Raw genomic sequence first — 23,783 nt, 5'->3', positions numbered from 1 at the left:
AACTTAATTGAAAAATACGTCTCGGACCTACGAAAATGTTGATCTGTTTTTTATCAGAGGGATCACATTGTAATGAATATATTTACATCTCATTTCAAGAAAGGCAAGAAAGATCTGGGAGCACTTGGAGGCAGCCAGGCTCCCCTCCCCCTCCGTGCTCCCGCAGACCACCCCACCCCATCCCACCTTCTGAGAAGGGGCGCCCTCTCGACTTTCTGAGAGGCTGTTAGGGGTCCCTATATTCTCTCCTCATGTCCCCTCTGGCCTGGGTCCCCCAGCTGCCCCAGGAAGGCAGCTTAGGCCCAAAGATGTGGCCCTAGGGTGTGGTACAATGACACAGCCTGGGGCCCTGAGCCGTCTCATGCCGCCCCCAAAGCTGCACATTCCCACACCCTGTCCCGTATTTGGAACCAGGTGCATTCTCAGGCAGGCCAGCCACAGATGGGGCTCTGCGGGGGCCTGACCCCACACCCCAGCTGCCCCAGAGCAGCGAACTGCATTGCCGCAGTACTGCACCCAGAGTATTAAAAGCTCAGGCTAGCTTGGAGTCTGAAGGCTCGTTACTGCATTTGGAAAGTGCATGAGAGGGGGCCTGGGCACCTGGGGATGTCCTGCAACAAATGGAAAGCTAACTTGGCCAGTGTGGAAGTCCAGCTCTTGCCCCCTGCCTCTGTTCAGATGGCTTGGGTTTGTGGGGAGAGAGGAGTGAAAGGTGTTAACGAAAAGATGTGGCTAATATGGTGAAGGAAGAGTCCCCTGGCTCTGCATGTTCACCTGGTGCAGACTGGCGTCCTGTCAAACACTCCCCCTGCCCCGAGCTGTTAGAATCCCATCCATGCCCCACAGCACACCCTAAGCAGAGGCCTGAGCATGACAGGTCTGCCCCTGAGAGGACCCCTAGGGGAAAACCCTCCTTCAGCAGAATGGAGGTCCCAGATTCCAAGGCCTTGTCCCAAATGCCACAGCAGGGCCCCTTCCACCCCTCCAAGGGAGGGATGGTTCTCACAAAAACTTCTTCAGCAGACTGAAAAGGGGGGTTGTGGTCAACATCACTCAGAGTTCTGTGACCCAGCTCCCCCGGGCACTCCAGAAGCCGGTACTGAGGCAACTAAGCTGCCCACTGGCTCCATGCCCCTGTACCCCTCCTAACCCTTTCCAGCCGGGGGAGACCCCACTCTGTCTGCCCTTGCCTAGCCACTAAGCTTACCCCACCCTTCCAGCCTGCTGTGTGCAAGAAGCTTATGAGCCACCAAGTCCCACTGGCCAGTGCGATGCCCCCAACCAAGGCAACAAGCTCTCCCAGTCACCCTGGACCCACTCAGAGCCTGACCTTCCATATTTAGAAAATCAAAGCAGTGCGTTTGGTTTGAGGAAAGAAATATCCTAGCCAACTTGGCAATGGACCTTAAAAGCCCTCCCCTGCCCCCCCACACCAGCACCACTCACCTCATTCTAACAATAATTGGGGTGGAAATTAATCGAAAGGGCTCTCTTGCAATGATGGCATCTGTCAAGCAACCAGACACGTGGATTTTGCTAAATTCTTTTATTTTTGTTTAAATTTTCACTTCAATTTTAATTCTTGAAGAACAGCCTTGACAACATATATCGCACTCATTATAAGAAGCAAAGGGTTATATCAAAAATTATTAGTATAGAATCACAGGAAATCTGGTTTGGAACCAGAAAAAAATACAAAACAGATATAGATACATAGACACAGGACATTTTTTATAATTATTTGGAAAATGTTATTTTCCCCTAATTCTTGTTTCCTTTTTTTTATGTGCATACGATGTTTAAATTTTACAAAAAAATGAAAATAAAGACTAGTATTTTACAAAATGAATAACAATGTTTGGTGCGTGTGTGTATGTGTGTGTTTCTACATAGGCTTCAGTCCACTTCCAAGTGTGTTGTTTCTGTACAGAATATATCCACATCCGTCCACAATAAATCCTGGAAGGTCCATTAGTCTCCTTCTGTTTTATTAAAATTCTCATGGTCCTCTCTTCCCCCCCCATAAAACGTGTTTTTCTCACCAGACCCAAGGTCCCTTTTTTCTTTCCTTCCCACCATGTTCACAGATCTGATCCTTAAAAAGTCTCTTTTTCTCCTGGTTTGCGGCTCCAGTTGCATTTGCGCAGGGTGGGCTGTTTCTGCTGTTCCGGCCCTCTTCCCCCACTCCACCCACCGCCCAGCTTGCCCAGCCACACCCTGCAGCAGCCACCCAGTGTCCCCAAGGCTCTGGAGTCCATGGTCCCCACTGGCTCTCAGTCTCTACGGAGGCAGGGGCGGGTGAAAGCGCCGGGGGTCTAGGAGCACTGGATGGACATGTAAGGCCAGTTGAAGCTGCTCCCAGACAGTAACATATCGCGGATGAGAGTTTCGATGGGGGTTTTACCTACCAAACGCACGAAGAAGAGCTGCTCGATGACTGAGGAGGACACGGTGCGCAGCGAGGGCAGCCGCAGGAGCAGTTTGCCGAAGCGGCTGGGCTGGTTAGGGTACTGGCTCCTGACATACTCCTCCAGCGCACACTGCGACTTCTCCTGCAGGCTCTCGATGTGCGCAGCATCCGACAGGCCACAGGCGTCTGCCCAGCAGCCACAGGGAGGAGAAACAAGGGGAGGGGGCATACCGTTAGGTCAGTGAACAGCAAAGGCTCCAGCAAGCTGTTAGAGATGGTTTAGAAAGAGGAGGAGGAAAGGGTGGAAATAGAAGAAAAAGGAAGAGAAAGCTTTCCCTCCAGGCCTCCACATTCCTTCTCCAGTGTTCTCTCCTTGCAGCCCCCAGCACAAATAAACATAAATCGAGCCCCCACCAAGCCTAGGGGAGCTGAGAGAGAAGCACATCTATGCGGAAGCAGCAGCCTTTCGCGTTCCTTTGTTTTTCCTCTTTCACCTTTGGATTAAATAATGTACGATGCTGGAGCCATGTTTGCTTGTACACAGCAACCTGGCCTCCGCCTGCAGGGGAGCATCTCTCCGCTGTGCTCATTAAAGGGATGACTTCTGCCCCTGGTTCCCTGGATTTTGGGGTGCTCGGGAGTCATGAAGACACGGGCAATCAGGAGGCAGCTCTCAAAGGCTTCTTGGAGTGCTTCCCTCAAATCCCAGTGACCCAACCGGAAACCACTAGCAGAATCTAGAGGTGCGTGAACAAACGCAAGGGAGGGGGAATGAACCATGGGGCTGGCAGTGCCTAGAATCAGATCAAGCCCATGCGTTTGCAATATAGGATTTGAGATCCCCTATCTCTGCAAGCAAGGACTCTGCTGCAAATCCTTGGTGAGGGTGTACGTGTCTATCAGGGCCTTAGATCAAGTAATTGAAAATTGGTCACATCTCTGTAAGCTATATAATAATCAGGAGGAAGAAGCTCAGTTACTCCAGGCTGCAGAGAGGAGACATCTTCAGCAATCAGACACAAAGCTGGGCTAGAGGCAGCTTCTGCTGCTGCTTTAGAACTGGGGCATGGGGAGTTGGGGGTGGGGTGGGGTGGAGGCGATAGGCTTCCTGTGGCAGGACCAAGAGAGAAAGAGGCACCTACACACAATGACAGCATCTCAAAATCTGTGTGTTTATCTCACATCAACCAAGACTCTTCTTGGTCTCCTAAAAATATTTCCAGACAGCAGCTTATATACCATATCTACTAACTAGAGGGAAGTGAAGGGCAGGTGGAATCAGAGGTGCAAAGCGAAGACTTCCTTTCCTAAGTTCAAACACTTGTGTTGTTTCATCGATTAATAATAAATATTTAAAAAACAGGAAGATCACAGAGAAATGCTGAGCCAGTCAGGAGGTTACCAGAGATCAAACATAGAGTTTGCTAATCTGTAGATCTGGGAAGAAATTCATGCATGGTGATACTCTCAAAAGGACATTATACAATCGTGAATGGGCAAGTGTGACCCTAAGAAGACACAACAAATGAGTCAAAGCGAAAACTGTTGCCTGCTGAGTTTCTGCGCTTTATGTCTTTATATTTTAAGAACTGGGATTTACAAAGCATTCTAACACCTTCATCTACAAGGCTATGGCCTTGAGCAAAAATACAAATAAAACTAGTGATAATTCAAGAACTTCTGAGGCAAGGCTCCTTTGACCCCAGATCCAGTCTGGCTTTCTCTCAGATGTCTAATTACTCCAGCCAGCCACTTGGGTGCCCCCACACTGGTCTGCCTTGGGAAGCCAGTGAGATTTTATGGCTGGCAGGGGGAGGGCAGGAGCACCCTGGGGCTTCGCAGGTTACAGAGGGGACTCTGAGGTCTGCCCTTGGCCCTGCCTGCTAACCTGACCCCACTGAATGACCACCATGCAGACTTGTCTTTACATCTATCTTGCTTATCTTACATCATGCATTAGTTGCCCATTATGCCACGGGCAGCCTCAGACAATGCAGTAAGAAAAGGACCCACTGCTAGATATCCCAGCAGATATTTTTAAAGACCCATATGGCATTCCCTGAGGACCATCAAATATTTATGTGATATTTATGATTAGGGATTCCAGAGTGCAAGGTCACTACCCTTCTCCTAGCCAGGCTACTTACTCTAAGGGATGAAACTTCAGTCATGAAAGACGTACTTGGTCCTGGGCTAACTGCTTCCACTTATTTTCTCTGAAGGCAAGAAAGCTTAGAGCCTGGCCTGGAAGTCAGGTGCCAGGCAGTCAGGCAGCCAGTCCTGGGACTCCCTTCAACAGGACCCTCAGCTGTGGTCATGCACCTCCCTCCATATTCCTTCCCACACTGGATAGTACTGCAAAGGTGATTCCCACAATCATGAAGACAGCGTGAGCTCTCAGCTGGATTGGGTGGTTGTGGGAACTGAGCTAGGTGAGCAAGGGGTGTCATGCAGCACATGTTTATACTCCATGAGTTAAATCCCAGATAGGTAAAGGAGGTGGACGGGGCAAAAATCCATGTCTCACTTTTTATTTGGTAGTGTCAATGTGGGAACCCTCAATATTTCTTCTACTGTACATGGAAAAGAAATTATGTAAATAAATAACCATTACTTCTCAGGCCCTCCCGGCTCAGCCTTTGTAATGCAGAGAATGTATTTCATGTTGTGCATTCAGAAGAGTTTAGTGTTCAGGAAATATAGATGTAATCAGCTGCCATAACTAGAAATCAAAGTTATTATTGTGCTGAAAATGGATTTATTGTATTTATGTTAACTAGATGGCTCCTTTCAGGGAAGGTCTCATTTATTTGAGAGAATATTTAGGTGTATGAATTAATGAATTTTTGAAAAAAGTAAGTTCAGGTCATGACCTACTCCTTGGATGCGATCCAGAATATTAAGGATTAAACATACCATCCAGAGGCCAAATGCGAAAACCACCACAGGGAACCCCCTAGCCGGCTTCTAATACTTAGCCAGAGCTAATACTGAGCCAGAGCTAACCTCGTTGGACAATATGTCTAAAACTGTCTTTTCCATCAGTCAAAGTTTGCTTAAAAGTTGGATGACTTTGAGAAGGCTTCCCATGAATTCCCTTCTGGCTAGCAATCAAAACAAGTTTAGTCAAAAGTGGAAATGTGCTATACAGAGGAGGGAGGGGGATTACTACTGACAGCTCTATTTCCATTTTCAGATAGTATGCCTGCAATTTCCCAACAAAATACAGCTATTGTTCACCCCAGGGCCTCCCTCAGCAACTTGAAGGTTTGGCTCAAGAAACTTCTTGGGGCAAACTTTTGGAAAGGAATACTTTTCACGGGGATGTCTCAGGATGAAAGGTTGAAAGTAAACCGGAAGAACTCCACACTCTTCTCTGCAGCCTTCACAGTACTCTCCTCTCTCTGGGAAAGGCTCAGAAAGCTGGGGGTCTCAAAGAACCTTAGGAAGGACACAGAAAAGGGAGGGGGACCTTCTTCCTTTAGAAGACCTCTGTCCAGCTCCACTTCCCACTTCTGCTTCAAGATACCTCACTGGGTGAGATTTTTCAAAAACTCAGCTACTCTGACACTGGCTTGCTTCCTGATTAATTTGGCTAAAGAGCTGGGTAGTAGAGAGAGAGCCAGCCAGGCCCCAGGCCTGCCAGAGCGAAAGCAGCCCCGTTACTGCTTCCCAGGCTCTTTGTCACTTTTGAAAAACACATTTCCATCAAGAAGACTTATTAAGATAAAATGCATTCAAACACTGAGGAGGCTATTCAATAAATCTTCCATTTGTTTTAAGATTCGCACTTTATCCTCTTGCAAAGAATAACTCCCTCTCCTACAAGCGGATCTGCATTTGCTCTGGAAGTAAAAGGGGGCATTCCAAGTCCATGGCTCTGGCCACCCTGCATACAAATGAGATTCTCTTGTCTAAATAAATTATCTGCTGTTCAGATCGATATTAATACTACATTTGCTACATTACAATATTGTGCAAATTTAAGAGTCATTTTAATACAATGTAAATACGATTCTTCACGCATGAAAGCCAAGAAATATTGATAGATTATACCACTGCTTACTGTTCAACAAGGCCTTGGGAAAGGGGTTTGGCCATTTGTGCTCAGACTGGTTTTAATTTGGCCTTTGGAGGTTCTGGTTCTCGGACAGATTTATTAGGATGGTTTATTTGTTCTGTGAATGGAGGAATTAAAAACAATAATGCCAATAACAGTGGTAAAAGTGCAACTAACCCTACTCACGGTGGGCAAGCCTGAGGCCCAGTGGAAGCGGTGCTGTTCACCACCAGCTTCTTTTTGGCTTTGTTTATATTTCCCCCCATTACCTGCTGTCCCGGGTGTTTATATGTTTCCCTCTTGCAGGTTACAATAATAAAAGGCGGTCAGTGTTCTCAGAGGCTCAGACCAGAGCCTTCAAAGGCAACATTAATGCACTTTCCTGGAAGTTAATTTGAACCATCTATCATAAGAGAAATTGTTAACATGCATGTTACTACTGCCTACATTTAATTTGAGATTTTTAAGGCACTCTGTGAAATTTCGAATGTTCATGTGTTCTGCATGGGTTGGAGATTTATCTCTAGGCCGGGAATCCACTCAGACTTGGTGGGTGTTGGACAGAATTGCTTTTGTATTTTTTTCAAAAATCTTTGTTGTTTAGATCGAATCCGTGTTTTACGACCCTCAATAACCTCAGCAACTGCAAACATGAATGGTTTCCGATAAGGGAAAATCAGGCAGCAATAAAGCGGGATTATTTATGATTTATTTATGCGGATTCTTCTCTTTCTACCTCTGTGCGTGTGTGTGTGTGTGTGTGTGTGTGTGTGTGTGTGTATGTGTATCTGTGTCCGGGAAACTCATGCTGGGAGCATGCCACCCAGAGCAGAGAAAACCACCTTCCCACATTCTCCTCCTTCCCTCTCCTCCCCCAGACACGCTCAGCTCTAACACACACACACACACACACACACACACACACACACACACACACACACACTCGTCGCACACACATGCACGCTGTACAGTACACACGCGCAGCCAGACGGATGCACTGCACCTCCCAACCGGCCCCCTCCCCCCGCAACCAGACACGCACCCGCCACCACCGAGGCCCCACACTGGGGGCCCAGGCCGCTGCATCCCCGCTGCCTGCCGGCCCGGCCCGCACCCGCACCTCGCGGGCTCCCCCACCTCCGCGCTCCCGACAAGGCAGCAGCCCCCCGCGCCGGCCGCGTTCTCTCGCGGGTGCCGCAGGGCCGGGGTAGGCCCCAGGGCGGCGAGGGCCTGGCCCGACGCGGCGGCGGCGCGGCGCTGGGGGCCAGGCCTGGCGGGAGCGGGGCCTGCAGGGGTGCTCGAGCGCGCCCCGCGACCGCGGCCTCACCTGACGTGAACAGCACGATGGCTTTGAGGCAGCTGTACTCGGCCGAGTCGACGTGCAGCGCCTTGAGCTTCTCCACCTGTTCTTGGAAGATGCGGATGTGGTCCATGAAGGCCACGACGCGGTCGGCGGACATGGGCGAGGCGTGCAGGCCGGCGGCGGCCAGCAGCGGCGCCACGTGCAGCGGCATGGAGCACTGGGCCGCGTTGAGCACGAACAGCTCGCTCCAGGTGAGGCGGAGCAGTGACACCTGGTCGGTGATCTGCAGATCCGGGAAGAAGGGGATGTTGCGGGCCCACTCGACGGCGCTGAAGAGCAGGCGCGCGGCCAGCTCGCAGATGTTCTCGATGCCCATGATGTTGTTGGGCTGCATGCATTGGCTGCCGTAGCGCGACGTGGGGTAGGGTTCCGCGCGCAGCAGCAGCGAGATGTAGCCGGACAGGTAGCAGTGGCCGTTGAGAGGGTCCCCGTTGGTGAGTGCGTACTGGCCTGGATTGGGTTGGGTTGGAGGCATTCTTCCTCGCTGAACCGCTGACAAAAAGAAAGAGAGAAAAGAGGCAATGTGCATCCAGGGAGCTTGCGAACATCGGCCGCGCCGCAGCGCACCCGACACAAAGCGGAGGCTCTTCCCCGCAGTCTCCTGCATCCCGTGCATTTTCGATCACTCTCGCTCTCACTCACGGTCCACACCCGGAGCACGTCCGGGCAGTGGTCAGCCAGCTCCCTGGCTCCATATACCCAGCCATCGGTTGCACCCCTGGCCACCCCAGCCCTGCCAGAATTAGGCCCGACTGAACGCCCCCACCCCCACCAACCCCAGCTTGGCTACGCAGCCCTCCAAGACTGAGTAACACACAGAAAAATAAAATACCACTCATCCCTTCAGAATAAAACAAGTAAGTCAGGATAAAAGAAAAAAAAAGAAGAAAAAAAAAGGAAAATAAAAAGAAAAAGAAAAAAAGGCTAAACCAGAGGAAGGTTATCTCTTCATTTGCAAACAAAACAACATTTTGCTGAAAATATTTACACATTCTCAAAAAATGTTATAGAATTGTCCTTAAAACAGATACAAGTTCCATATCCCACCATCCCCTTACAACTTTTGACAAGAAAACAAGTATCCTGCACCCTCCCCTCTTCCCTCCTCCCCATCTCCCCAACACAGAGTTCTCACTCTTAAAAGCAACACAAAATTGATAAAATTCAAGAAAAAGTTGAACTTACAGTAGCCAAACATTATTGTGAAAAGTGGGAAATATAATTAATGTCTGTCCTGCGCGGTGGCACTGCAACCTGCAGCTAGCTTTTGCCCAGTGAATGCACGAGCTTGCAACTGCAAAAACACTGGATTCATTAACCATCTGAATGCAAAACGTAAGCATGCTTTGAGTTCTTAAAGCTGACCAAAGTTTTTTTTTTTTTATGTGTATGTTTTACTTCAACAGTGCCAGCGTTTTAAATTGCCATGTAAACAAAGACAACTTTAGGAAAAGTTAGGATTACTGGACTCTCCCCCAAACAAATTAATATAGATGTAGCCACCTATATGTTGTCATCTTATTTCAGATTGTGCATTATTTTCTTAAGTTTGTTCTGATTCCAATTTTAAGGCAAGTCCAATGCAATTTAAGCTCTTGAAACATAATGACCAGAATACTCCCCCCCCATTATAGTTTTGAACTTGGCAGTTTTTTTTTTCAATTAAATGAGAGCACAATTCAAAGTTGTGTGTGCGTGTGTGTGTGTGTGTGTGTGTGTTTCTTCCAGATGCCTACAAAATCTCCCTGGAGCTAGAAATGAAGTCGTCATATTTGTCTGCTTCTTGAGATCTGAAAGAATTCAATTTCTTTTCTTGTGGCATATAAAATATAATTTTAAAGTCAATTACAAGAAGAAGTAATCTGCATTCTGCAAAATTGACTGGTTCTCTCATTTGACTATAAGACATCTCTAATGATTGTCAGAAGATAAACTTTAACTGTAAACGGCTAAATATATTTATAAGTGCTGCATCTCTTGCCACATGAACATGAAGCATATCTAAATACAACATCAAAAGTTGTGTTAAAAGAAGAAACCAAACCCATACAACACAGGGATTAAATGATGTGGAAGCTCATGCCAGCTGCAGTCTATGCATTACAGCCAAATCAGAAGGATCGGTAAATGCCGTTGTAAATTGTAATTTGTATGCAGTATTTAAGCGGAGGGTGGAGTTTGATGAAGAAATAAAACGAGTATCATGCTTTAAAAAAAATGACACAGCTATGAAAGCAGGGTTCAGTCACAAACTTTCCTTTCAAAGTAGAGGGGTGAAAACAAGGCCACAGCTCTGGTAGGAGGCGGCCCCAGCTCGGTGAAAAGGAGAGGCAACCAGTGAACAGGCCAGAAGCCCCCCTTCCCCCCTAATTAGACCTACAAGTGCAATAAATCTCATTCCTCTTTTTCCAAGCTAAGCTTCCAAAAGGATGATGCAGCAATGAATCTGGGGGTCTGGGCACTCCAGTGCCCGGCCCTCCCCCACGGAAAAGAGCAGGGATGATGAGGTGGAAGGGAAAGTGGAATGACAAAAGCACAGACACAGAGTTTCCCCGGGACAAATAAGCACCCCCCTCCCCAAGTTCATGCCAGCAGCACAGCCCCCCCAAGCATCCTCACGCACACGCGGGAGACACACTGAGCACATCCAGGACAGAGGAGGAAGGGAGGGGATTTGAAGCCACAGCTCACGATCCCGGGGACACAATCCTGAGCAGGCAGCGGGTGGGGGAGAGGAGCCGGGGAGAGGAGCGCAGGCCGGGAGGGGGAGGCAGCGGCAGCGAGCTGGGAGGGGGGACGCAGGGGGAGGAAGGCAGCGGGGACAGGGGAAGCTGGGACGGGCCGGGACCACGGGAGCCCCAGCCCCTCGCTGCCAGCCACCCCCGCGAGAAAGAGAGAGAGAGAGAGAAAGAGAGAGAGAGAAAGAAAGAGGGCCAGGGAGGCGAGCGAAGCGCAGGGAGAGAAGCAGAGAAGAAATATTCACCTTCCCGCCTCATGCCCACTTTGAGGCACTTCTTGAGGCGGCAGTATTGGCACTGGTTGCGGTGGTGCTGGTCGATGGGACAGTTCCTGTTGGCACGGCATGTGTAAGTTAAGTTCCTGCGGACGCTCCTCTTGAAGAAACTTTTGCAGCCCTCGCAGGTGAATTGGCCGTAGTGCTTGCCGCTCGATTTGTCCCCGCACACCACGCACTCGATGTGCTGCTGGCTCTGGCCCGAGCCGGGCGGGCCCTGGCCCTTGTCCCCTGCCGTGCCGGGGGTGGCGGGCGCTCCTGGCTGACCCGGGGTCTGCGGCGTGTGCGGCGCGCCGGAGCCCGCCTGCTGCTGCTGCTCGCCGGCGCCGCCGCCGCCGCCGCGGGCCGCCTGCGCTGCGGGGTTGGGGCCGCCGGGGTTGCCCCCGGCCACGTCGTCCTGCGGATCTCGCCAGCTGCTAACTACCATTGCCATATCTTTGGGCCCGGGGAGCGCTGGGGGGGAGCCGAGCTGCTCGCCGAGGGCCGCGGGGCGCGCGGGCGCGCTGGGAGGGGAGAGGGAAGGGGGGAGGGGGAGGGGGCGGGGGGCCCGCCGGGCGCCCCGGGGTCGCGGGAGCCGAGCCCGAGCCGGGCACCGGCCGCTGTCTCCGCCGCCGCCGCCGCCGCCGCCGCCGCTACTGCCTCGGCCGCCCCGCTGCCGCTGCGCGCCCGCCCGCCCTGCTGGCGTTTTGTTGTGGTTCCTGCTGTTTTCTTTCTCTCTTTTTGCAGCCCCCCCAGGCTCTCAGGCTCTCCCCCCCCCCCAACACCCCTGCTCCCCTCGCCCGCTCCCCCCCGCGCTCCGATCCTGGGGGGGCCGCGCTCTCCTTCCCCCCCCTCCCCACCCCCCCCAGCGAGCAAGCTCCCTTCTCTCGCTTTTTTCTTCTTCCCCAAGTTGCAAAATCAGAAATGGCACAGGCGGCAGCCGGGAGCGGCGCGGGGCGCAGCGCCGGGGGCGGCGGGCATGGGCCACGGCGCGCGCACACACTCGCCCTCCGCCTCGCCCGCACCCCCGCGCGCACACACACTCGCACACACACACCCGCTCCCCCGCGCCGGCCGCCCGGCCGCTCGGGCTAAGCGCGGCGCGCGGGCTGAGCCGACATAGAGGAAGCCGGCGAGGGCGGAGGCGGCGGCGGCGGCGGCGGCGGCGGCGGCGGCGGCGGCGGCGGAGGAGGAGGAGGAGGTCGCGGCTGCAAGCGCCGCTGGAGCCGCCGCCTCAGCTGCAGCGGCGAGCGCCGCTGGGGGAGCCGCGGCCCGGGCTGGAGTCCGGGTTGGAGTCGGGGCCGCCGCCGAGGCGCGGCGAGCCGGGGTCGGAGCCGCCCGCGCCGCCGCCGCTGTCCCGGCGAGAGCCCTGGCTGGGCGCGGGAGCGAGGGCAGCGCGGTGAGCCGAGCCGGGCGCGGGGCGAGGCAGCCGGGGCCGATCAGGGCGCGCGGGTGTCGGGGGGCCAGGTCCAGGGCCGGACGCAGCCAGCCATTCAGGAAGGCAGCGCCGGAGAGCGGGAGGCGGCCGGCCGGGAGGATCACACACTTTGCTCTTTTTGTTGTGCCGGTCGCGCGGGGCTCTCTCGTCGCCTTCTTCTTGCGGGAGGTGACGGAGGGGGAGAGGAAGACGAGATAATTCACGCCGGCGACGATTTCACAGCGAAACAGGAAAAATAAAAATCAGAAGAAAAGGAATTGCAAAAAAAAAAAAAAAAAAGCGAGAGAGACATCCAAAGTAGGTCGAATAAATAATCCTCTTCTTTTCCTCTTTCTTGCTCCTTCTTCTGCTTCTTCTGCTATAACACACAGAGCTAGTTAAAAAAACCCTGGAGATCGCCCAAAAATGTTCTTTTTTTAGTATTTTAAATAAGTGCTCTTCAGCCGGGAACCAACACCCTCCCTCCAAAAAAAATCATATATGTATAAAATAATGATAAGAATACGAAGGGGGTGCCTCCTCCTTTTTTTTTTTTTTAAGTTTAGCTCTCTCTCTTCTGCAGGAATGGAGTAGAAGAGACAAGGAGGAGGGAGAAAAAGGAGAGACAGAAGAATAAGAATACGAGGGAAACAACTAATAGACTATGTAAGAAAAGAGAAAGGGGAGAAAGAAGAGGGGGAGAACGAGAGAGCGAGAGATTGAGGAAAAGAGGCGGAGGGAGGGAGGGAGAGGGAGAGAGAGAGAGAGAGAGAGAGAGAGAGAGAGAGAGAGAGAGAGAGAGAGAGAGAGAGAGAGAGAGAGAGAGACCCAAAAATTGAATGCGTTTAAACGGGAGGACTCGCAGAGCAATGTTTCCGAAAGGGGGATCTGCGCGAATGTCTGTATATAGTGAACTTTGACACTACTATTGAAACTGACACGTTTCTATGGAGATCGCTGCCTTATATGGAGCTCGTGTCAAGGAGCCAAGAGAAGGGCTGCTGGCAACTGATAATCAAAGGCGACTGACTGGTCAGAGCCCTGAATCGGGGGGGAGAGAAAATGGGAGGCTAAGGTTAGCCAAGCCTCCAGCACGCCATTGGTTGGAGTGCCCCTCCCCCCCTCCTCTTTTTCTTTCTTTCTTTTTTTCCCCCCTCCCTCTCAGCTACCTACGGACGGGGATGGCGAGGGGAGGAGAGAAAGTGTGTGTGTGTGTGTGTGTGTGTGTGTGTGTGTGTGTGTGTGTGCGTGTGTGGGGGGGGCTTCTGACAAGCGCAATTTACATTGAGATCGCCCTGCGCTGCTATTTACTCTGAGACCTGATTAGTATGGGTCGTCTATGGTCACACACACACACACACACACACACACACACACACGAACACCAGAGGGGGAAGGGATAGCTAGGGGGAGAATGCTTAGCAATGGGTCAAAAGAATTCCAAAGAAATTATTTTTATTTCTTCTAAAAAGTTTTTCAAATGGTCTTCTAGGAGCGTGGAGATGTCAGGGAAATTTTTAAAATGGGAATCCAACTCATCATCTTAATGATTCGTGAAATACACTGGGTTTGGATTGTTTTATTCTTCTTCTTCTTTTTTTTTTTTACGTGTGAGTATTATAATACCAGTGTGGGTTGTGCTGAATTTATGCTTTTTAAAGAAACAAAGTAGGGACTCATTTTTCGGTTCAAAAGTGTCTGTCGGTTTTAAAAGTTTAATGACGACAAAACAACTCTCCTGGAATTTGCCACGAAATCAACCGGAATTAAGGTTCCTATTCATCCCTTAGATGATTTTTTTTAAAAAAAATAAACTTTTCAATCAATATGGTATTTCCTTTTATCTCCCGTGGTCTGCTCAAATGTGTCCAAACTCCCCACAGCACTTTAGTAATTATTGATTAGGAGTGAGTCCTCACGTTGGGGTGCGTGTGCGTGCGAGGGGGGTTGTTAACGCCGCCAAGACAGAGCCTCAGAAAGGGGGAAAAGGGCAAGAGATGGAAGATGGGGTGAGTGGGAAACGGTGAGGAGGGAAGAGGATGGGGGGCGGCAAGGGATTGGGGGAGGGGAGAGAGGGGAGGCGGGAAGGAGAGAGCGGAGAGGGGGGGGAGGAAGAGGAGAAAGAGTGAAAGAGAGCGAGAGTGAGAGAGGCCGAGAGAGGAATTGAGAGAGAGAAAGCGAGCGATCGGGAAGGGGAGGGGGCGAGAGACCCCATTCACGAAGCCCATTGGTCGCGGGCGGAGGGGCGGGCGGGAGGAGCGGGGCCCGCCGCGGGGCCTGCAGGAATCGCTGGCTCCGGCTGCCACCTAGCGGACGGGAGCCGCGCCGGGGAGCGCGCGTGCGGGTCCCTCCTCCCCTCCCGGCAGGCAGCCTGTGCCTTTTTTTTTTTTTTCCTCCCCAAACGAAGACCGCACTTTGAAAATTCTTTCAATGGATTTTTTTCCTTGAAAGATCGTACTGGGGGAAAATGATACTTCTATTAGTTACATATTCTCCAATCGCACACTGGCACCCCCCCTCGTTTGGAGATCGCTCCCCTAGGCAGGCTGAGGCGGGCGCCGAGCGGCGCGGAGTGACAAAGCCCGGGCTGCCGCCTCCGGGGGTGGGAGTCGCGCTGGCCCGCCAACCTCTCGGCTCCGGGGAGCGTAAAAGTTTATCTCAGCTCCAGCATCCCGAGCTCCAACGCGCCCTCAGGTAAAGGTGGGAGTAAAGGGCCACGCAATGTTGACCGAGGTAGGGCTCGATTTTTTTTTTTTTAAATACTCGTTCTCCCTTTAAATCTCACCAGGGAGGGGTTTGGGAAGCGCTGCGTGTTTGGGGTGCGTTTTGCGCTTCCTGGTCTTCTCCAGTCTACAAGCCGGGGAGTCGGCGACCGCTTGGTGACGAGCGACGATTTTTAAAGAGCAGAATAAAGGCTTATTCCGTGCCTGCCCCTCGTCCCTCCAGCTCGAATAATGGAGAGACAAGTCAATGCACTCCGCGAGCGGCGGCCCATTGTACGCAGCGGATGGCAGGGAGGCGACTGGGGTGGCGGAGGCGCCGCGCCCGCGCCCCTCTCCCCAAATTAACGTGCTCACGCCTCCTGGTCAGTTAAAAGGTGCAACCATCACGGTTAAGCGGAAAATAATAATAATAAAAGAAGAAGCAGAAGAAAGGAAAGAGCGAGCAGCAGCTACCTATCAGGGATCCATTTGACTCCCCCATGCAGTTTTAGAGGCAGGCATCCAGGGCAGAGAAAGCGAGCAGAGAAGGGGAGCCGGGGAGAAGGAAGGAGGACGTGGGGGAGAAGCGAGCCAGTGGCAGAGCAGAGGAGAGCGGGAGTGGACCCGGAGGCCCTGCCGGACGCCGGCTTCGCGGGCCCGTGGACCGTGGGTCGTGGGCACCAGAAGCGAAACTCGGCCAAGTCCCGATGCACCAGGCAAGTAACGCAATGTTTTTCGTTTCTTTGGAACTCGGGGTTGATCCAGCGGCTTAGCCGGCTGGCTGCCTTGAAGGCTCCCCCGGCCCCTGCTGACCCGGGCGGGAGGCGATGTAAGCTGGGGCGGGACGAGCAGAACTTTCCACCGGGTCTGGCTTCGGGGCTGCCCTCACCTGGCTTCGGTCCCGCCGCGCCAGAGGCCGGGATCGCGCTGGCCCCGCCGCCTGGGAGCTGAGGATCTCGCCAGAGCAAGTTCAAAACAGGCTCCCGGCGGCCTCCGTGCACCGGCCCTCCCTCCTCCCCCCCTCCCCGGGTGGGTCGGGGCTGCCCCGCCGCCCGCGCGGGGTCGGGACGCGGTGCGGGGTGCGCGGCCGCGGAGTCCGGCGGGACTGGCCTGGGAGCCCGCGCCGGGCCCACCTGCGGGCGCCGTTTGCAGAGGGATCTCCCCAAGGCGGCGCGATCGATGGCCGCCTGTTTGATGTGGGCGATAGTGTCAGCGGATTAAAAGGGACACCGAGCTGTTGTCCCCGGCGGAGAAGCGGCGGCGGCGAGAGAGCGAGCACCGGCTTCTCAGCCGTGCAGCCGGCGGGGCCAGCGGGGCTGGATCTGGTGCGGGGTGCGGGTGTGGGGGGGGTCACCTCCCAGGGGTGGGGACCGTGTGTGTGTGTGTGTGTGAGTGTGTGTGTGTGAAAGGAAGAGCCTCAATTAAAACCGACAAGCGCGGTTTCCTCGGCGCTGGGCAGGGGCGCGCGTTTGCGTCAGAGGGAGCGCGGGGCGGGGGGCGGGGGAGCCGACGCCCGGGGCCGAGCCCGCGGGCCCGGTGCGCCCCCGAACCGCGTTGCAGCGCGCGCGGCCTGGGGTCAGGCCCAGCTGGCAAGGGCCCAGGAGAGACCCAAGGCGGCGGAGTTCACTCCCCAGGATTCGGAGGGGTGGGGGGTGGGGGGTTGTCCTTCCCACCAGCTCCCTCCCCGAGCTTGCGAACTTGCAGGAGACCCTGGGATGCCGGGTGACCCGGGGGCTGGGGGGAAATGGGACCTTTCAGGTCTCAGGCGAGGCCGCCCGCGACTCCCGAGGGATGGGGACAGGGTGCATTTGGGGGATCGTGCACCGATCCGAAGGGAGCTGGGGGTGGGGAGTGGTGCCCAGACAGGAGAAACCTGCAGCTTTTTTGGAAGAAGAAAACAGGGCGCGCTGCTGAGGGGGCGCCGACGCCAACTTTCCCCCTCGGGAGGGGGCAGGATGAAGCCGAGGCTTTTCCTAGAGGGGCGCTCAGGGCTCGGTTTCTCTCCCACATCCCGTCCCCCGGGTCAGCGCCCGCCAAGCCGCGGGGCGCCTCCACTTGCGCTCCCGGCCCCGCCTCCAGCAAAATGGCTTCCGTGGAGGGATGGGGGTGGGGGGGTCAGCTCAGGTCCCGGGGAGCTCAGGCTTCCCCTCTCCAAGCCTGCCACGAGTGCTTCAGCTTGGCACGCTGGTCCCAGGCCGATGCGACTCACGTTCCACCAGGAGATAATCTGTTATTGGCTTGGGCAGGAGCAGGAAAGCGATCATATTTTGCGAGAGCTCGTAGGTCTCCAAACTGTGAAATTCCACACGCCAGTCCAGGCACGCGCAGCTGCAGGAGCAGGACGCAGTTTCAATTTCCATCCTTAAAAAAAAAAAAATTGTTTCACTCCCCCTCTCATTTTCAGATTTGTCCTTCCCCCTTTTCATCCAGAACGTTAATGCCTCCCCCCTCCCTCCTTCTTTAACACAGTGGGCTGGTGGGTTTAGCCCTTGGACCCAGACTCCCTAGCGGCCCGTGCTTCAGCACCCCACTTGAGACCGCTAGCCGCAGGCCCTCCAAGGTCTCGCTGGCTCCTGGGAAGGCCGATCTTGGGAAGGGCAAAGGCCTGCCTTCATCTGTCCTACAGGTTCCCGCAGGCCTGCTCAGTGCATGCAGTCTCCAGTGGCATCATCTAAGAGAAGGTGAGGTCCGTTTTCACTTGGGGTAAAACAATGGGCTTGTGATTGACAGCGCTCCATGCAAGTCGTTATCTAGCACCATGGTTCAGCCTTCATCACTTTTTGTTGTTCTTGTTTTTGAGTGCATCAAGAAGAGATGGGGAGTAGAATCCAGGGCCTTACACGTGTGAGGCAGGTGTTCTACCACAGAGCCACACCCCCTCCCCCTAAATCACTTTTAAAAAGCACTTGACACAACACTTGATCTTTCCTAGCCGGATGGTCAGTACACAAAACTGTCACCTGGTACAGAAGGAGAGAAGCAAAGATCTGTGCAGCAAATACAAGATGGTCTTGCTTCCAGGCCCCAAAATTCAGATCCACTTGGACTTTCTAGCAGATCAGCTCCGTTCGCCCCCAAGTCTCATTTTATTTCCCCAAGGAACCCCCAATTTATTTTTCAGTAATCCTGCAATCACTATGATTTTTTTTCCCTGCCTTTTTTTTTTTTGAACTTACTCTTCTGAAATTTACCAGATCATCTCCCTCTCCTGAAATGTATCAGATCACTCATTTTGTCTTTAGGTAAATTTCCCTGAGAAAAAGTGGACTTGTAAAAATATTTTCTAAATTTAGTTTTAGGTAAAACTGTTCAAAAGATCAGACACGCATAGACCATTCTGTTCCTTACCTCTTTCCTATCTCCTAAATGATTTAAAATGGCATCATTCTGTTTAGAGAGACCATAGAACAGAAATAACCATGTTGCATCAAGCCCATCTGGAGAGATGAACATGCCTGCTATCATTGAGAGAAAGGTCAGTTCTCCTGATCTTACTGCAGACCTTTCCCAAAGAGCTTATTTTAAAGGTGCCGAATCAATTAGTTTCCCTTGGCATGAGATTAAGGCCCTAAAGAACACAGTTGAAGAAGATATATTTAAAATGGTCCTGCACGACTCTTTCGTGGAAAAAAGGACAGGGGGGAGGTGAAGAGGCTTATGGGACTGACTACTTAGTGTCCTGTGATTATTAGAAAATGCCTCCCCACCCCCAGCAAACAAATGCCCACCCCCAGTATCTCAGAAATCTTTCTTTTTGCAATACTGAACTCAGTCTGCATTGTGTCTGCTCAGCTATAAAAAGTTCTGCCTTTGTCAACATGAAAACAAGGGTGGGAAGGCCAAGTTGTGAGTTGACCTGCTGCCTGAATCACTTGGTCTTAGCTTGACTGAGTAGTTGAACCACAGACCTAGCATGCTCAGGCGTGATCATCAGGTAGTCTGGGCATTTTTTTTCTCTGTCACCATTGGGTCAAAACGCTCTGAGATAAGTGCTTTGCCTTAGTAAGCACTTTGGTTTTCTGTCATAGACCAGTCACTTCAAAAGCACATGTTATGGAAACTAGAGATAAGCGCTTCCAGTTTCTGCTCAGGCCCCTGGATATAGGGCCCAGTAGCAGGAACAGAGCAAGAGCTGACCTTTGGATGCAAATCAGGTTTTGGAGAAAAGGAAAAGTGACAAGCATTCCTGGCACACTTGTAAGGCAGGGCCAAATATTTACTTTTTGAAAAAATCAAGCTTGAGCTATCTAACTGCATTAGAGAGAGAGAGAGAGAGAGAGAGAGAGAGAGAGAGAGAGAGAGAGAGAACCAGAGACTCCTTTTATGTCATGAAATATTTTTTTTATTTTAAATGCCAGGCAGTAAAAAATTACTGCTTGGCTCTGCTTCTCAGGGAAACTGGTTTGGGTTCTGATGAAAAGTTGAAGTTTTGAAATGAGTTTGAAGTTTGTTAAAGTACCTTGACAGTGTAATCAACTACACTATATAATCATTTCCCCTAATAGATATCTGTCAGAGCACCTATGTCTTTTACTACAAGGATTAGCCCATCAGAATTAGATCTGAGTTGGACATTCTGGACAAAGGACTGCTTGAATCTGTTTAAGTCTTTAGTGTCACTTACTTCACTGCCCATAAAATAAACTAACCTAGTTAGAAAAGTACTGGATCACAAAGCCAGTAGACCTGTTGGTATCTGCAGTCAGGCTACAATTGTATATAAATATTAGAAGCTTGATCTGAATAATAAGTCTAATGTTTTCTTTTAGGTTGTCAGTGGAAAGATATGTTTATTTCAGTGTCCTCATCAGTGAGGAGAGAAAGGATTTAGATAAAGTTCAAATGAAAAGGAACGAACATAGAGCAGCACTGATACAAACCACATGGATTAATTATACCCTTTGTTATACCATGTATATTTCATTCACCCATTTCAGAGTGAGTAATAAACTTAGCTCATCTGTGGGAGGAGTTAATAAAGTATTGCAAATGCATCATCTAACAAAACTTAGGGATAGTTTTACGTTTTATTGTTAACCCTTTGCATGAAATCTTCTGAAGCTGAAAAGAAAAGGGAAAAGGGCTTTTGTGCTTGTTGATCCTTGCCTATTCTCGGGCTCAGGTTGGTGTGAAAGAGAGGAGGAGGTCACTTGAAATCTCCTTTTATCTACTCTTATTTTCTCTCTGGATCAGCAACTTTGAATAGACATCATCTAATCGCTCTTAATGGAAAGAAAGTATGAGAGCAACTAAAATGCCTCTACTCAAGAAGTGAATACATGCGTGTGGACAGCTAACTGAACTTGCACAGAACTGCTACTCGCTGTACAAAAATGCCTAAGAGATTTTTTTCAGTGTGTATGGATATATATGTAAATGTTTCTCATACATACATTTTTGGGAGGTTGGTTGGTTGAGTTATTTCATACCGAGTATGCAATCACATCTACATTAAGACTCTTTCGTAAATCTAGGGATGCTTTTAACTGATACTTTCTTTTTTTTTAACCCCCCCCATCTCACTCTCTGAGATGTCATATTTAAATCCTGAAAAAAGCAATAGTTGAAAACAGGATGGATAACCTTTTAGCAAAGACATTTAATTTCCTTTTTGTTTTCAATGAGAAGTCACACAGGGATTGGAGGATTTCTCTTAGTGGATAGAGAAAATGTGACAGGTGGGACCACATGATGGGATCAGAGGAGACCATTACTTTCAGTTTCTTTCCAATATTTTTCCCTTTTGAGACTTTCTTAGAATTAAATCACTTCAAACACAAACTACACTAGTAGACTGTGTATTTTAAAAATAAGAGGCTGACGTTGGGCAAATAAAGAACTTTTCTTACTGTAGATACATGTTTCAAATATTTCAAATCATTGAAGCTGAACCCTTGATTACAATTTGTTTTGAAATGAAAATTATTTTAGTAAGTCTCACATGCAGAGTAAAACAGCATCTAAGTAGTTTTCCTTAGGCATTGTTCTATTTACTTCACAAAGAAGAAACAGACCTCAGGTTGTTAAGTTTGAATAGTTGTCCAGAAAAGGACATTTGATTTTTAGGGTGAAATATCCTTGGGCTTTACCTCCTACGATGCGGCAACTTCCCCTCTTTCTCTCCCCCCCTCCCATCTTCATGTTTTTCTAAGTAAAATTCTTCTCACTCCCAGACCCAGGGACACTTTGCAGTAAATTCCTTTAAGGGAATACTTGGTTACCAGGGTTACAATTCCCATCTCAACCTGCCAGCCTCCTGCCCCTTTGCTCTGGAGCACAGAGACCCTTTGGCTATCAGGGCTGGGACCAGAGCCTTCTCCTCTTTCCTACCCCGAAGCCTACAGGAGATGCAAGTATCAAAGTTCGAGTTGGGGTGGGAGAGGATTAATCCCTCTTTAACTTTGCTCCTTCCCGCCCTCAATTCTGAACCCCCATGGATTTATTTCCCGGGGTTTCCTGGGGAATAGGAACGTAGGAGCCGACCTGTCCAATAAAGATTAAATTAAGTAGAAGAATCCCAGCCGCTGGATATTTGGAAGCTCCGGTGGGGCGGCAAACTGACATTTAACACATTTTTTCCACTCACTGTGCACAAATCCCGGACCTGTTGGGCTGAATGTTAGAAAGGAAAAAGGGGAAAAGGACAGAAGGGGGGAAAAAGAAAAGAAAAAGTCAGAGAAAGTCCATTTCAAGGGGGAAGCAAGATTGTACTCTGGAAGCTGCAGGCAGAAGCAGGCTCTGAACCACTTCAAGAACGGCACATTCTCCATTTGAGGGCTTTGAATTGTGCTGTTTCAGTGGGCTTGGGTCTATGTTTATTCAGTAGAGATACTGTGATGGTCCAGGGCCAGTAATGGGTTTGTTTGAGGAGCACTGGTACCCTCAGAATCCAGCTGCATTCTCTATATTGACTTTTTTTTTTTTAACCAAGAATTTGGTTGCACAAACTAAGCTGTTTCCTTTAGTTACTGCCCCAAAGGAGAAACAATGGAGTTCTCTGTTGGAGTTCAACCGGCTGGACCCTGACCTTGAAACTGAGGCAGGTCAGGGTGCTTCCTCCCCCAGAAAGCATTCTGGCCCTCAAATATCAGGTCTCTTACTTCCACCTGCTCCTCTACACTGAGGGTGCAGGCTACAGGGGTAAAATTCAAGTTTCACTGTGGCATTGCTTTCTCCGTGCAAATACAACACTGAATAAATTAACCTCAAACCAGCTAGTTGGGGTGTAGTAGTTTAGCAGGACTAATTGCAGACAATGGAGCTGAAATGACTTTTCCAATTAGCTGCTGGTTGGAGTTTAGTTGGAGGAACTGTCAGCTCCAACGATGGGTAATTGCTTTATTGCTCACAAAACTATCATCTATTTAGAACATATGTGCTAATTACTCTGGATGGGCGTTGAAAAAGAGACCATAAATCTAATAGCATTTAAAAAAGTCTTTGGTGCTTGTAAGCAACCCCAGTCCGGAGGAGCACACTTTCTCCTGTCCAGGTTGTGGAGATGGATGGCTGTCTTTCAGAAAGGCAAAGGTTTTAACTGCGGGATCCCTGAGATGCTCTGGTCAAATCGCGTGCAATAGAGCCAGAGTCCAGTGCTGGCTGTGCCGAGGTGATACATCACTGCCATCAAAACCAGTCCCCTCTTTTAGCTGAGCACTTTTTTTTCCATTTTTGTAAAAGATTACCTTAGAAATCTTTTAATTGGATTATGCTGGAAAATTAATCTCCTTTAGCCTTGGCTAAATTTACTGTGGTCATGATTGGGAAGAATGCCCTGTCACTGCAGTGAGGACCACATCTTATTGCCCCCCCGACCCCCTCGCTCTCAACAATCTCTCAGCTGAGTGTCACAGCTCTGTCCCCAAGTCATGAAGAGTGACTAGGCCTGAGGAATACTGGAAAAATTGTTTAGCGTGGAAGGACGTTTGGACTCTCGAGAATCCTCTTTCCCCCCACACCTCTTTTTAGTCCAAAATTATCTAGCAAACCCACAGCATCTCGCCTTTCTTTTCAAAGGGTTCTGGGGTTTTGAGGGTCTTTTAGTAGGGTGGAAGGAGGTGAGATGTGTGTGTATGGGGGAGAGCTTCTACCCAAACTCACAACAGTGCTCTTTTCTTGCCTTTCCTCCGGCCCTCTTTTGGGGCTGGGGCAGGGAACTGAGGTCTTGCTGCGCAAAAACGCACGGCTCGCCCTTGGTCTTTTCTCTGGTACAACTCTGGAGACATTTGTCCGTGGCATGCACAGCGCTGGAGAGCCCAGGGCTCGGTCTCTTCACTCCTCCTGCTTCTTGGAGCACCCGCGCGGTATCGGGCGCAGACCTTCCTTGCAGCACTGCGACCCGGAGCGCCAACCCTTAGCCCGGCCCAGCTCGTCTCCCGCAGCTGCTGAAGCTGCGGGTCGGGCCCCGCGGCCGCTTATCTCAGCGGGAGATGACAACATCTGCCTGAAACGGGATACCTATTTTTGCAGCTCAATTTAGCTCTTAATAGCAGCCCTCTGAGGTGTGGTTAATTGATGGGGATAAAGGCGTAATGACTTGACGGGGAGACGCCAATGATCCTTTAATATACTTTTAAAAGAACAACCACCCCAAACATCGGCGAGTCTTTGCTCGTCGGGAAGGATCAAGCAGGGATCTGGAGGCAGGAAGAGCGGCGCTGGTACTTTTTCTAGCAGGACGCGTCAGTGCCGGGTGAGCCCTGGCTCCAAGGACCGCGACACCCAGGGGGCCACCAGGGCGCGCAACTCCAGGGCTGCTGGGGTTGTCGCGTGGCTGCCGAGCGGCGGCAGCACGACGACCCCGGGCGAGCTCGGGATGACAGATGACCCCACGGCACGC

The 23,783-nt window shown here is 51.1% G+C and overlaps 2 protein-coding genes across 21 annotated transcripts in view; one reads left to right on the top strand and one right to left on the bottom strand.

The window, feature by feature from the left end:
• Nucleotides 1-1,531: 1,531 nt before the first annotated feature.
• NR2F1 (nuclear receptor subfamily 2 group F member 1) lies at nucleotides 1,532-11,402 on the bottom strand. 2 transcript variants are annotated; one of them, XM_055139346.1, is made up of 4 exons: nucleotides 10,457-10,471; nucleotides 9,019-9,127; nucleotides 7,798-8,325; nucleotides 1,532-2,596 (listed from the first exon to the last, which is right to left on the bottom strand). In XM_055139346.1, the coding sequence occupies exons 2-4, from the start codon at nucleotides 9,029-9,031 to the stop codon at nucleotides 2,316-2,318; spliced, it is 822 nt and encodes a 273-aa protein (XP_054995321.1). In that variant the 5' UTR covers nucleotides 9,032-9,127; nucleotides 10,457-10,471; the 3' UTR covers nucleotides 1,532-2,315. The 2 variants fall into 2 exon arrangements, with proteins under 2 accessions (XP_054995321.1, XP_004613158.2); XM_004613101.3 differs by lacking the exons at nucleotides 9,019-9,127; nucleotides 10,457-10,471 and adding an exon at nucleotides 10,817-11,402.
• A 2,968-nt stretch (nucleotides 11,403-14,370) lies between these two features.
• Nucleotides 14,371-23,783, top strand: part of LOC129404909 (uncharacterized) — a 161,031-nt gene continuing 151,618 nt past the window's right edge. For 13 of the 19 annotated variants that reach the window (XM_055139671.1, XM_055140025.1, XM_055139614.1 and 10 more), the window contains exon 1: nucleotides 14,371-14,936. In XM_055139671.1, coding sequence (XP_054995646.1) covers nucleotides 14,710-14,936 — 227 coding nt within the window. In that variant the 5' untranslated portion in view covers nucleotides 14,371-14,709. Of the gene's footprint in view, nucleotides 14,976-15,684; nucleotides 16,270-17,413; nucleotides 17,626-23,783 lie in introns of those variants that run through there. The other 6 variants (XR_008630301.1, XR_008630292.1, XR_008630290.1 and 3 more) reach the window with 5 other exon arrangements.

Source organism: Sorex araneus, chromosome 1, assembly GCF_027595985.1.
Source record: "Sorex araneus isolate mSorAra2 chromosome 1, mSorAra2.pri, whole genome shotgun sequence".
NCBI classification, from domain to species: Eukaryota; Metazoa; Chordata; class Mammalia; order Eulipotyphla; family Soricidae; genus Sorex; species Sorex araneus.
The sequence above is the reverse complement of the archived record's forward strand: the minus strand, read 5'-3'. Positions and strand labels throughout refer to the sequence as shown.